Below are 15,375 nucleotides of genomic sequence, written 5' to 3'. Positions count from 1 at the left end.
GCAGCATCCCTGCAACACTGCTCTTTATGAGACAGTCAGCGTAACAATAAAATTCTACATAGCTGAGACTGTCTCTCATTTACTATAATATTGTACTGAGTGTTGAATTTGTTATATCATGCTGCATCACAATCTTCCTGTGAACATGTTATGCATCATTGAAGCAACATCAAATATGTTCAACCAAATTACTAATATGCCACATATTAAGATATAGATAGATGCTAGCTTGAAAGGATGTGAATACAGATAGTCGTTGAGTTACAATATTACTGTAGTCAAATTAGGGCTATAACGTTTCTTTGTGATCAATGTGAATTATCACTTATACGCACACTGATTGCATCGCATTCATTCACATTTTACTTTTGATGATCTTCTCTTTGCAAAATTTTCTGCCTTTTGTCATTTCAAAGATATAATCATCTGCCCTATACTCCAACTAATTCATCATTCATTTTGATAGAGATTGAAAAACATAGGCAGGCTATTCAACAAACATAGGCATTGCAACCAAATCAGAACCCAATATCCACACACAAATGTGCTTTCTGGCAGCGATTTCTGATTATCAAACAGGAACATCCAGCTCAAAGAAACTCATGACCCATATACTTAAAACTACTAAATAGGACCTGTAAGATTATTATCATATAAATAGTACCTTTACTCAGAAGTCCAGAGAAGGGATCTCTAATTCTCTTGGAGTACTAGGTCATCTACTCTGATAAGAGCTAAACAGTCAGTGCAGAGGATTGAGATTGTCTCCATGTGCCATTAATTGTACTTTTTAAAATTGTTATGGGTGCTGCTCCTACAACTGTCTCGAATGAGGCATTCTATAACCAATCAAACCTTGGTGCAAATTATTTCTCTGTTTCTCTCTATGTTTTTAAGTGATAATTAATGTTAAATTATTGCCCTCTGGTTACCAATTTACCCAGCTAGAGGCAAGGTTTACTTTCCAATCTTATCAAACTCTTTCTTCATTTTGAACGTTACTATCAGATTCCTTAACATTTTGTTGCATAAAAGAAGTCAGTTTCTCCTTTTCACCATCAGCTCTAATCAGCAATGCCTACAAAGTCAAAAATCACACAACACCAAGTTATAGGTTTATTTGGAAGCATTAGCTTTTGGAGCGCTGCTCCTTCATCAGGTGGCTGTGAAGCATAAGATTGTAGGACACTGAATTTATAGCAAACGTTTACAGGGGGATGTTTGTAAAGTCTCTCATCCTTTAGAACGGGCATATTGGCTTCAGTTCTTTCATATGGAAATCCCAGAACTTTCTTAAAGTTACATTCTCAAGTGAATTTTAACAATAGGTGCCATGTTGGCCCAGATAATGCATTGAAGATGTGAGGGGTGCCCTGTGTGAAGCTGTCTGTGCCCCAATGTTCAGACTGATTCTATCCTAAAAAAGGGATTTACAGAATCTTACATGAATTCATGCAGTTTTTAAGTAAAATAAAATGTAATTCTGCAATTACAATTGATCACCAGTTCCGACGTGCCATGTCGAGAAACTGTAATGATCTCCTCAGCAGACAGACACAAACTGTAACTGACAGAGTACCCTTCATTGGCCAGTACTTCCCAGGAGCCAAAAAACTACATGATGTTCTTCGCAGCTTGCAACACATTATCAATGAGGATGAGCACTTCGCCAAGACCTACCCCCCGCCTCCACTTCTTGCCTTTAGACAACCACCAAACCTCAAACACATTGTTGTTCGCAGCAAACTACCCAGCTTTCAGGACAACACCATACAACCTTGTCACAGTAGACGCTGCAAGATGGATCGGAGTGTCGACACAAATGCCACCATTACATTTGTGCACACCTCCCACCATGTACGTGGCAGGTACTCATGTGACTCAGCGAACATTGTCTATCTCATACACTGCAGGCAAGGATGTCCTGAGGCATGGTACATTGGTGAGCCAAGCAGAGGCTACTCTTATTGGACACTGCACAATAATCAATGGACAGGAGTGTTCCCTTCCAGGCAGAGGGTACTTCAGCGGTCCGGGACATTCAATCTCAGACCTTCGGGTGACCATCCCCCAAGGCTGACTTTGGGACAGGCAACAACGCAAAGTGGCTGAGTACAGGCTGATAGCCAAGTTTGGTACCCATGCGGATGGCCTCAAATGGGCCCTTGGGTTCATGTCACACCACAGGTGACCCCACTGCACTATACACACACACAACAACACACACACACCCCACTACAGACTCATGCACTCATGCGGACCCTCTCGCATATGCTCACACACTCCCACACTCAGATTTATACCCCTTTATAATCTCTCTCACAGACACTCATACACCACACACACACACACTTAAGTTTGTGGGGTGAATTTGTACTTGCAGAATTACATTTTATGTTGCTCAAAAACTGCATGAATCCATATAGCATTCTGTAAACCCCTTTTGTAGATTAGAATCAGTCTGAACGCTGGAGCACAGACAGCCTCAACATGGCACCTATTGTTAAAGTTCACTTGAGAATGTAACTAAGAAAGATCTGGGATTTACATATGAAAGAACTGAAACCAATATGCCCATTCTAAAAGATGAGAGACTTAACAACAATCCAGATTTTTTTCAATATATAATTTCAGTTACATCTGACTGTAAACTTTTGCCATAAATTCAATGTCCTACAATCTTATACTCCACAACCACTTGATGAAGGAGCAGTGCTACGAAAGCTAGTGCTTCCAAACAAAGCTGTTGGACTATAACCTGGTGTTGTGTGATTTTTAACACCGGCACCTCCAAATCAGCAATGTGAAACTCCTCAGCACATTGTACACTATGATTCATTATTATTTTTATTCTTTTTTCAATGTTGCTTTGGAGCAGTGAACTGGGAATGCGAGCTGAAAATGATTTATGGACTTTGGGAAACAACTTGTGGTAACAGGAAAAGAACAGTGCAAACAAGCTTTTGTTGGTTTGAGGGACCAGGACTGGAAGATAGTTGCAGATAATTGCTTGATTAAAAGAGTTCCTCCAGCCACAGCAATTCCAGGAAGAGCATTGTGTTTAAACAGATATCAGCTGGTTACTGATGAGGTCAGTACCTGCAAAGTCTTTCTGGCAAGTCTGGAAGGGACCCTGTGTTCAAACAGAAGGCACATATTGAATGGTAATGGAGGCCTTGCAATAAGGCTGCCAGTCTATCAGGGCAGAACCAAAGAGTCTTAGAGATGTACAGCACGGAAACAGACCCTTCAGTCCATATAATGCTGAGATGTCCTAAATTAATCTAGTCCCATTTGCCAGCACTTGACCCATATTCCTCTAAAGCCTTCCTATTCATATACCCATTCAGATGCTTTTTAAATGCTGCAATTGCACCAACCTCCACTACTTCCTCTGGCAGCTCATTCCGTATACGGCCACCCTTTGAGTGCAAAAGCTGCCCTTTAGGTCCCTTTCAAAGCTTTCCGCTCTCACCCTAAACCTATCCCCTCTAGTTTAGACTCTCCCAACCCATGGAAATTACCTTGTCGATTTACCTTATCCATGCCCCTCATGATTTTATAAACCTCTATAAGGTTACCCTTCAGCCTCCAACCCCCCAGCCTATTCAGCCTCTCTCTATAGGTCAAACCCTCCAACCCTGGCAACATCCTTGTAAATCTTTTCTGAACCCTCTCAAGTTTCGTAACATCCTTCCTATAGGAGGGATGGATACAATATTCCAAAAGTGGCCTAACCAAAGTCCTGTACAGCCACAACATGACCTCACAACTCCTATACTTGAAGCTCTGACCAATAAAGGAAAGCAGACCAAACACCTTCTTCACTAACCTATCTATCTATCTATCTATCTGAGACACCACTTTCAAGGAACTATGAACCTACACTCCAAGGTCTCTTTGTTCAGCAACACTCCCCTGTACCTTACCATTAATTGGATAAGACCTGCCCTGATTTGCCTTTCCAAATTGCAGCACCTCGCACTTATCTAAATTAAACTCCATCTGCCACTCCTCGGCTCATTGGCCCATCTGATCAAGATCCCATTGTACTCTGAGCTAACCTTCTTCGCCGTCCACTACATCTCCAATTTTGGTGTCATCTGCAAATTTACTAACTATACCTCCTACATTCACATCCAAATAATTTATATAAATGACGAAAAGCAATGAACCCACCACCAATCCTTGTGGCACACCACTGGCCTCCAGTCTGAGGAGTAACCCTCCACCACCACCCTCTGTCGCCTACCTTCAAGCCAGTTGTATATCCAAATGGCTAGCTCTCCCTGTATTCAAAGTGATCTGACTTTGCTAACCAGTCTACCTGTTTAATGCCCTACTGAAGTCCATTTAGATCATGTACGCCACTCTGCCCTCATCAATCTTCTTTGTTACTTCTTCAAAAAACTCAAAGTTCAATTCTTCTTTTGTTTTCTGGGGAGATGGGTTTGGCTGCTGCTGACACAACATGAACATGTGAAAATTCCCTGCCTTACCTCTTTCACCAATTTGTGGAAGCCCAGAGAGTCAAAACTGTATCTGAAATTAATAATTCAGAAAGTCTGGGATTGGTTACTCAAAGGTCTGATTAGGAACTATTGCAGCAACTATTGAGGGTCTTCCAAGCATTTATTTTTACAGTACAGCAAATACAAAGGTAGAAATACTGATTTGGTTCACCTGTATGTCTTTGTTGTAACACAATCATGAATCCCCTTCGTGCCTTGCCTATCGTGAACCTCCACTGTCAACATCCTCTGACCCTTGTCCACAATGAACCTCCTCCATATGTCTATTGCCTTAAGAGCCTTCTGAAAGAATACACAAAACTGAACACAAATCTTTCTGTGACCAAACCAATGATTTGTGCATGTTAAGCATTGCCTATTTGCATTTGTAGTCAATGCTTTTGTTCAAAAACTGAGGATCTTGTATGCTCTTTTACAACTTTAACAGTTCTACTTTCTTATTTTAAAGGTCTGTGAATTTGAATTCTTAAATTTCTGATTCCTTCTTCTTAAATGTTTGGCCATTAGATATACAGAAGCTTCCTTATTCATCTTTCCAAAATATTTCATTGCTCTTTCTTTCTCACTTGAAAATTCATTGAATACCCTTCTTGTCAGTCTACTTAGCCTCTCTCTATCCTCCTGAATTCGGCTGCAGTTATCTGTCCAGGCAATTAAAATGACAAAATCAGCAGAAGTTGATAGATGCCAAAGGATGCCATTGATCAAGCACCAAAGTATAGGGCTAGGGAGAGCTCATGTAGAAATTGAACCCTGAAGACTTTATCAAACATGCAGATATTGCAGGAAAGCTGAAAAGCTCAAAACAATACATTTTCAAGGGCAGATGCCTGACTGACATTAGGATAACAATTATAAAATGTTAGCAAACAAAATGAATATATGAACAAAGCAGATGCCTTTTCGATTGGAAACACTCAAAGTTTCAAGAAGGGTGGTCAAACAAATGCATAAGTAGTGTAAGACTGACAAGTGACAAAATAACTTAATTGGTCTCTAGGAAAAGAAGGGAAGTGTGCTGCATTTTTATGCTCTTTTGCACCTTTTACTCTACATACGTTTGGTTCTGTTTCAGATTATTCTTTTAGATGGACTCTCACTCTGAATGTCCTGAAGAGTGATCCTATTATTTATGTAAAATTCAAACTCAATTCTGGATAATGAATAAACACTCCTTTGTTTAGATTCCAAAGCTCAAGAGTATCAGAAACTGATAATTAATTTCCAACTATAGTGCTAAGTATTCATTTTCTAAAAATCTTTTTAAAACCCTTTCCCATTTATCTTATTCCATTGGAGATCCTCATGGACCAAATCTAAGGGTATTCCAAAATAAAATGTTTGATGTGAGGGAGAGAGTTACCACCTTTTTTTTAAAAGCTGCCAACTATATGAATACACATAGTTTCACCATGATGACATCCATTAATCTTGGAAAACTAAGATGCTGTACCAAGCCATGCTGCGTCATTTAAGACAGCTCCTTGATTTATTCAGGAAGTTGATTTTGAGAATCATTGCCTTCCACTGAATTTTATTTTGTCAAACAATGGTCCATACAAGCTGTAATTCAAATCACTCAGAAGGTATTAGAAGGCTTTATATACACAAAAGGTAACTGGACATTAACGGTGTTACTTACATACACAATAGCAAAATATTGCAGGCAGTATTGGAATCAGAAATAAAAACCGAAACTGCTGGAAATACTCAGCAGGTCTGGCAGCATCTATGGACAGACAAATAAATAAAATATTTTGAGCTGATAACTTTATGATCAGAACAGTATTGTAAGCATTTTCTGTTTTTATTGTTTCTTGTTGTTCTGTTCAATATATCATTTCAAGGAATGTCCAATAAGCAAATACATTTATTTCTGTCTATAAAGCAGGGACTGCCTAATAAAACATCAGTGGAAACTTGAATTTGCCAATAACGCAGATTATAATTGTTATTGCTTTCTGCCCAGTTTATGGATGCAATTCAAAGGTTTAAAGTTTACATTTTAAAACTACTTAAAGATATCACACACACACATGCGAATTAGATAACTTTGTTCCTTTCCCAAGCTACCTGTTGATTCACCGAACAGGAGTTGTAGCAACATTCAGAGTTCAGGTGGGATGTGGTTTCTCAGAGTGAAATTAACTAAGTAAGAACTATTAAAAAAAAGAGCCGGTGCCAACCTACAGTAAAATTGCTGAAACTGTATTTGAATATAAAGGTACAAATTAATGTTCAAATAGACATGAAAGATCTAGAGTCATTATTGAACCAGCTGCTAATAGCAAGGATAAAAAAACTAAATGAGCTTACTGCGCTCCATCATTTGTACTTAATCTGTTGATATTTGTGAATTTGTCTGACCTTATCACCAGTGTCAAACCTGCAGTTGACTACTGAAATCTTTTAACTCTACAGTAGTGGTGTATTTGCAAAATAGTCAATATCCATCAGCTGTGGAATCGATTATTAATAAAATAATAGCAGAACATTTGGACAATCATAATTGAAGCAAGGAGCGTGAACACAGCTTCATGAAAGGCAAACCATGTCTGACTAACTTATTAGAGGTCTTCAACGATGTTTCAAACAGAGTAGATAGAGGGGAACCAGTACATGTGTTGTATCTAGACTTCCAGGAGGCGTTTAACAAATTATCTCACAAAAGGTTTACAGTGTTAGAAATAGTACATTGACATGAATGGATAATACATTGGCATGCTTATAGGCAGGAAGCAGAGAGTGGGGATAAGGGGTTCATTTTTGGATTGGCGACCTGTGACTAGTGGGGTTCCACAGGATCAGAGTTGGGACTGAAAGTGTTTACAATATATATTAATAACTTGGAGGAAGGAAGTGAATGCACTGTAGTCAACTTTGCAAATGAAACAAAAATAGATGGAAAGGTAAGTTGTGAGAGGGATAGAAAAGGTTTTTTAGACAGATATTGACAGATTAAGTAAATAGGAAAAGGTTGGCCAATGGAGTGTAATGGGGGAAAACGTGAAGTCTTTTTGGGAAAAGAGAACAAAAGAACAGAATATAATTTAAATGGAGAAAAACTACAGATAGCTGCAACACAAAGATTAGAGGGTACTCATGAATGAAACACAGAAAGCTAACTCACAGGTAATCAGGAAGGCTCAAGGTATGTTGGCCTTTGTCTTTCAATCCCTTGAAATAAAAGTTTGGATGTCTTATTGCAACTGTATAAGGTGCAGTGAGGCCATATCGTGAGTACTATCAGCAGTTTTAATGCTGTTATTTGAGGAAAGATATATTTCATTGGAGGTAATTCGGAGAAGGTTCACGAGGATAATCCCTGCGTGGAGAGGTTATCTTAAGAACAAAGGCAAAACAGGTTGGGAATCTATTCATTGGAGTTTAGAAGAATGAGAGGTGATATAATTGAAACATAGGGATGTCAAGGGATATGACAGGGTAAATGCTGAAAGGATATTTCCCCTCATGGGATAGTTTAGGATCAGATAAAAGGGATGCCAATTTAAGACTGAAATAAGGAGGATTTTTTTCTCTCAGAGGACTGAGAGTCATTGGAACTCCTTGCCACAGAGAGCTGTAAAGGCAGAGTCCTTGTGTATATTTAAGTCTAAAACAGATCAATTCTTGATCAGTTGGGAAATCGAGAGTTATGGGGTAAAGTTAGGAAAGTGGAAGTGAGAAATGATGGATCAGCCAAGCTTGAATAGCAGAACATGCTTGAGGGGCTGAATGGCCTACTCCTCTTCCTATTTCTTATGGTCTCACCTGGCTCTAACACTGTCCTAAAAGTGCTACTTTTCAATGACAAACAACTTATCGGCGCTGCAGATTTTTAAACAAAAAATGTAAATTATCTGGGCGGCACGGTGGCACAGTGGTTAGCACTGCTGCCTCACAGCGCCAGAGATACGGGTTCAATTCCCGCCTCAGGCGATTGACTGTGTGGAGTTTGCACATTCTCCCAGTGTCTGCATGGGTTTCCTCTGGTGCTCCGGTTTCCTCCCACAGGTCCAAAAATGTGCAGGTTAGGTGAATTGGCCATGCTAAATTGCCCGTAGTGTTAGGTGAAGGGATAAATTTAGGGGAATGGGTCTGGGTGGGTTGCGCTTTGGTGGGTCGGTGTGGACTTGTTGGGCCGAAGGGCCTGTTTCCACACTGTAAGTAATCTAATCTAAACTAATCTCTTGCCTGTAATTCAGTTTCAATGGACAGTGATTATGGAACCGTACAAACCACGGAAGGTCCCGTGACTTACTTCTGGTGAATAGATCAATCAAGATGGGGAAGTTACAACATTAATCTCAGTACTTTTTGAGAAGGAAAGTGTTTTAAAAAAGAGGGGGAAACGTAGCCAGAGGCTTCATGCTTCATCACTACACAAAATGCATGTATATGACCTTTAACCAAGGGCTGGCATTCTCTCCTTTGACTGAATAGCATGCCCAAACTCCCTGCTTCGATGAGTTCTGCAGACAGGAAATACTAGGCAAACTTCCATGTTGTTACATAAATCCCAATGTCACAGCTATTCAAGGACATCTTGGGTACAGAAGCAGTTAACTTGAATCATAGCTCAGCCTGATTTCCTGCATTTCAGGAAGTTGCAGATCAAACTGAATCATCATTTACTTCATAGAATGTGAGAACATTCAACAATTAGGACCTGTAAGTTTTTAGATACCATTGTTACTTTGCCCTTAGTCGCTTGGAAGTGAAACAATTACTGAAATAATGTAGACTTCCTTCAGATATTGTGAAGAGATCTGTCTGGAAGACATTGTGAATCTTACATATTGAAGGCATTAAATTGCGTTGATAATGAACTATTGAAGAGCCAAAAAAAAATCCATGACAGTTTGACTAACACAAGGAATTAATATAATCTCTTGTCTGGTACAAATCCTTGGCCTTACCAAAGCAAATAGCCACAGTGAAAATCAGTCCAGGTGTTTAATTGTTACGGAAGACATCAGGGATAATAATAAGGAGTGTACGAGGGAAAATGCTCACTTCCCTTTTTGCAAACAACATAAACACTGATTAAAAACATAACTAATTTCCATTCCCAAATTGATAATATTCAGTCTAGCATTATTCACCACATTATCTTCAAGGAGACTAGACCTGAATGTGAACCATTTGGAAAATGCCAGAATCTAATATGCTATGGGAGTGAATTGAAAGTCAACATTACTGATTTCCATGGTACATTCATAGCACTCCTGGGCAGGAACAATGGAGTGCTGTCAACACCTGCACATATGCTCATGATACATTCCATATTTAATGCAGAAATCAGTAGGACAGGTTAGGCTTAGCCATATCATACTTAAGAAGATACCTTTCCAAAACTGTACCTGAGCCATACCTCAATGACCAAAATTACAAGATCAATCTTGGTTTGGTAAACTTGATGGAGTCTTCACGCTGGAGGCAGCGGATGCAGGTACAGAATTCAAGTAGGATAGACAGTGAAGTTCTTGACCAGATTCATTTGAAGAGCAAGGAAAAATTGGAGATTTGGGCAGATTTAAAAGTGGACAAAACCAAAGTGGAATTGTGGCTGCTGTGGGAGACAAAGGAGGAAATTAAAGGGGCCTTGATCAAAACCTTCAAATCGCCCTGGCCACAGGGGAAGTGCCTGAGGACTGGAGGACAGCTAAAGTGGTTTCCACTTTACTAGAAGGGTAGTAGAGGTAGACCAAAGAAGTATAGACCAGTGAGTCTCACATCACCAACATACTCTCCATTTAGAGAGGCAAGATTTAATCAAAGGTATGAGGAGGTGGTGCCAGTGCTAGACTAGGGTGGGAAAAGTCAGAAGTCACACGACACTAGGTTACAGCCCAACAGGTTTATTTGAAATCACAAGCATTTGGAGCATAATCTCTTCATCACTGGACCTACCTGGTCTCGTGGTAAGGTTAACAGTAAGGTCCTAGGCAATGTTGCTGAACAAAGAGACTTTAGAGTGCAGGTTCATAGTTACTTGAAAGTGGAGTAGATGGGGTAGTGAAGGCAGCTTTTGCTATGCTTTCCTTTATTGGTCAGACCATTGAATATCGGAGTTGTGGCTATACAGGACATTGGTTAGTGAACTTTTTGAATATTGTGTGCAGTTCTGGTCTCCTTCCTGTCAGAAGGATGTTGTGAAACTTGAAAGGGTTCAGAAAAGATTTACAAGGATGTTGCCAGGATTGGAGGATTTGAGCTATAGGGAGAGGCTAAATAGGCTTGGGCTGTTTTCCTGGAGCGTCAGAGTTGAGGGGTGATTTTATAGAGGTTTATAAAATCATGAGGGGCATGAATAGGACACATTGAGAAAGTCTTTTCCCTGGGGTGTGGGAGTCCAGAGCTAGAGGGCATAGTTTGTGAGAAGATTTGTAGCTCGGGTGCTCGTTGTCGTGGTTCTGTTCGCTGAGCTGGGAATTTGTGTTGCAGACGTTTCGTCCCCTGTCTAGGTGATATCCTCAGTGCTTGGGAGCCTCCTGTGAAGCACTTCTGTGATCTTTCCTCCAGCATTTGTAGTGGTTTGAATCTGCCGCTTCCGGTTGTCAGTTCCAGCTGTCCGATGCAGTGGTCGGTAGATTGGGTCCAGGTCAATGTGCTTATTGATTGAATCTGTAGATGAGTGCCATGCCTTTAGGATTTCCCTGGCTGTTCTGTGTTTGGCTTGTCCTATAATAGCAGTGTTGTCCCAGTCGAACTCATGTTGCTTGTCATCTGCATATGTGGCTACTAAGGATAGTTGGTCGTGTCGTTTCGTGGCTAGTTGGTGTTCATGGATGCGGATCGTTAGCTGTCATCCTGTTTGTCCTATGTAGCATTTTGTGCAATCCTTGCATGGGATTTTGTACACTACATTGGGTTTGCTCATGCTGGGTATTGGGTCGAAGTTCGAACTGCTTCTTTAAAGCACAGAAGATTGAGCAGGGATCTGACAGAGGTGTATAATGTTATGAGGGACATGGCCAGGGTGAATAGAAAGCAGCTACTCCCCTTAGTTGAAAGGTCAATAACACGGGGACATAATTTTCAAGTGAAAGGCAGGAGGTTTTGAGAGGATGAGAGGAAAAACCACCTCATCTGTAGAATGGTGGGAATCAAGAATATACTGCGTGGGAGGGTAGTTAAGACAAGGAATCCTTACAACCTTTAAAAATACATGAATGAGCACATGTATCATAGTATTCAAGGCTATGGACCTAGTGTGGGAAAGCAGCACTAGTGTAGGTAGCAGTATATTTTTTACAGTACAGATTCGATGGGCTAAATAGCTTCTTCTGCACTTTATGATTCAATGATTCAATATTATGGGACATTACAATTTGCCTCAATGCTCCTAGGCTAAGGTAGAAAAGTGGGAGTGGAATAAGGACGTTAGTTGAGAGGAAAATTTTGAAAAATAAATCACAGTCAAAACCAATCCTAGACTGAGCAAGCAGCTCCCACTGGTAAAGCAGTCATGTGGACTCCGAGTGAGAACTGTGAAAGACCAGCCTGGGCATATACAAGAATAACAGCCACATGCGAGTGTGATCAAATAGCCAACAGCTTCCAAGGAACAATTCCCAGAAAAGTCTCAACTGGGGAAGTTTCAAATTCTGGGAGAAAATTGACAAGAGGAATCAAGCGATTAAAAAAAAATTGAAGCATAGAAATTAGAGCATAAAGCAAGACCTTCCACCCAATTGGTTGATTTTAGTGTTTGCGCTGTACGAGTCAACTCCTAGCTCACTTCCTCTCAACCTATCAATCTATACCTCTATTCGTTAATGATATACTGATTCAGCAGCCTGACTGCCAAGGTGAAACAATGCAATACACAGGTGACCCATTGCCAGGTCTATTTAATACATAAAGCATTCCTCAATCACATGAAACAGAAGCAATTGATTATACTTGATATCAAGCATGTCATATTCTCTGTATTCTTTAAAGTATTACTACTGAACCAGAAGTCAAGGGCCTACCTTTGAGGATCTGTGAAGCTGGTCACCGATGTATGTTTTACGAAACTGGTCAAAGAAACTAAGCATAGCAAGCTCGACTTTTTCATTTCCTGACTGTGGCAGCCTAGAGTCTACCAAATTCACCAGCTGAAACACACTAAAAAAAGTCATTAAAATTTAATGAACAGTTATGGCTCAGTGAGAGTAATCTTGCCTCAGAATCAGAGCATCCTGAGGTTATGAGCCATTTTAGAGACCTGAGAATAATTCTAAACTGCTGCAGTTCTGTACTGCCAGAAATAGTGCTTATCACATGAGAACTTGAATCACAGCCCTTCCGCTTTCTCAGGTAGATGTAAAGATCTCACGGTACTATAAGAAAAGCAGGAGAGCTCTCCTTAGTATCCTGGCCATGGTCAACGTCAATACATCTTGGAATGTCTAGTAATTGAAGAGTGCCGTTGTTTGAGGATTTTTGGGATCTAAATTTCCTGAGATATGGAGATGGTGAAGATCCTGACGAGGGAGGACATGACGGAGATAAGATGACGGATGGAGTGATGGAAGTGTGGAAGTGGAAGAAGTCGTAAGGGTGTGAAAGTGGACAGAGAGATGTGAAGGTGGAGGACGTGATGGAAATGGGTGGGAGAAAGAAGTAATAGAAACATCAACAAAGAACAAAAACAAAGAACAATACAGCAAAGGAACAGACCCTTAGTCCCTCCAATCCTGTGCCGACAAATTTTGACTTTCCATACTAAAACTGTTTTTCTTCCAGGATCCATACCCCTCTATTCCCTTCCTATTCATGTATTCATCCAGATACTTCTTGAATGCTGTCATTGTGTCTGCTTCCACCACCTCCTCTTGCAGCATGTTCCAGGCACTCACTGCCCATTGTGTGAAAAACATGCCTCAAACATCTCTTTTAAACTTGTCCTTGAGCACCGTGAACCCATGTCCCCTCATAATCGACCACTTCACTGGGAAAAAGACTCATACTTTCCACTCTATCCATGCCATTTACAGTTTTATAAACTTCTGTCAGGTCGCCCCTCAACCTTCGGCATTTTGGTGAAAATACACCCAGTCTATTCAACTTTCCTTCATAGCTAAGATCGCCCCAGGCAACATCCTTGTAAACCTTTTCTGTACCCTTTCCAAAGCATTCACACCCTTCTGGTAGTGGTGACCAGAACTATACACAATATTCCCAATGTGGCTTAACTAAAGTTCTATAAAGCTGCAGTATAACCTGCTTATCCTTATACTCAATACCCCATCCAATAAAGGCAAACATACCATAAGCCTTTTTTACTACCTTACTGTCTTTTTCAGTGATCTGAGGACCTGCACCCAGATCCCTCTGCATATCAATAAGCCTAAGGGTTCTGCCATTCACTGTATTATTTCCACCTATAGTTGACCTATAGCTTGTTGTGTGGTACTTTGTCAAATACATTTGGAAGTCTATTTTCATCTCATCAAATGTATTCCATTTAACACCCTCTCTGTTAGCTCTTCAAAAAATTCAATCAAATTAGTTGGTATATTTTCTGAACCAGAAACTTTTCTTGTACGCACTTAACAAATTCCTCTCCATCCCTTAACACTGTGGCAGTCCCAGTTTATGTTTGGAAAGATAAAATCCCCAAACCATTAAAACCTATTTTTCTTATTGATAATTCAAATCTCCTTATATATTTGCTTCTCAATTTCAGATTGGCATTGTGGAGGTGGGGTAAAATCAGCTGATTATCCCTTTCTTATTTCTCAATCCCATCAAAATAACCTCTCTGGACATACTCCCTGGAATATGCTCCCGAAATACAGCTGTAATGTTATCCCTAACCAAAAACGCCACTCCCCCTCCTCTCTTGCCTCATTTTCTATCCTTTGTATAGCATTGACACCCTGGAACATTAAACTGCCAAAATTATCTATCCTTGAGTTGCATTTCTATCACAGCTGTGATTCCAGTTCCCAAATATACCCTGAATTCATCTGTTTTACCTGTCAGGGCCTTGCACTGAAATAAATGCAGTGTAATTTATCAGCCCTAACTCATTTTCTGACTTGCTCTTGCCTGCCTTGACTTGCTCCTCTTCTCAACTGTACCAGCCTCAAACTTATCTCTTTTCTTACTATCCCTTTGGGTCGCCTGACTAGTTTAAAGCCTCCCAAATAGCACTAGCAAATCTCCCTGCCGGTAAATTAGTTCCATTCCAATTCATGTGCAACCCATCCTTCTTATATAGGTCACCTCTAACTCAGAAAAGATTCCAATGATCCAAAATGTGAGTCTTTCTTCACTACGCCACTCCCCAGCCATGCATTCATCTGCTTTGAACTTCTATTCTGACTTGTATTAGCAGATGGAACCAGGAGTAAACCAGACATTACAATCCTTGACCTACTATTTAACTTCCTGCCTAAGTTCCTATATTTGTTTTTCCTTTTCTCATCCTATGTCGTTGGTACCAATGTATAACCAACCTCCTGCTGGTCCCATTCCCCTTTGAGAATATTTGGCACTCTCTCGGAGGCATCTGTGACTCTGGCACAAGGGAGGCAACACCATTCTGATGCCTCGTTGTCGGTTGCACCTTTGACTAGAGGGTCCCCTGTCACAATCGATCACTTCAAACTGGATGTACCCCTCGTTACAATACCGCCAGTCTTGGTACCAGGAACCTGGCTGTCAGTACTACACTCCCGAGAGTCCATCACTCACTACATTTTCCAAAACAGCCTACTTGTTTGAGATAGGGTTGGCCACTGGAGAATCCTGCACTATCTGCCTACCTTTCCTCAAGATAAACAATCTGATTGTATCTGCGGTTTTCCTACCTTCCTAAAACTGCCATCCATCACACCCCCGGCTC

At 40.5% G+C, this 15,375-nt stretch overlaps 1 protein-coding gene across 1 annotated transcript in view; it reads right to left on the bottom strand.

Moving 5' to 3' along the window:
* Nucleotides 1-973: 973 nt before the first annotated feature.
* The window catches only part of LOC140491823 (exportin-7-like), a 95,041-nt gene continuing 80,639 nt past the window's right edge, over nt 974-15,375 (bottom strand). The window contains exons 6-7 of the mRNA XM_072590218.1: nt 12,512-12,647; nt 974-1,078 (exon numbers count right to left, since the gene is read on the bottom strand). Coding sequence (XP_072446319.1) covers nt 974-1,078; nt 12,512-12,647 — 241 coding nt within the window. The remainder of the gene's footprint in view (nt 1,079-12,511; nt 12,648-15,375) is intronic.

This window comes from Chiloscyllium punctatum, chromosome 20, assembly GCF_047496795.1.
Source record: "Chiloscyllium punctatum isolate Juve2018m chromosome 20, sChiPun1.3, whole genome shotgun sequence".
Taxonomy (NCBI): domain Eukaryota; kingdom Metazoa; phylum Chordata; class Chondrichthyes; order Orectolobiformes; family Hemiscylliidae; genus Chiloscyllium; species Chiloscyllium punctatum.
The sequence above is the reverse complement of the archived record's forward strand: the minus strand, read 5'-3'. Positions and strand labels throughout refer to the sequence as shown.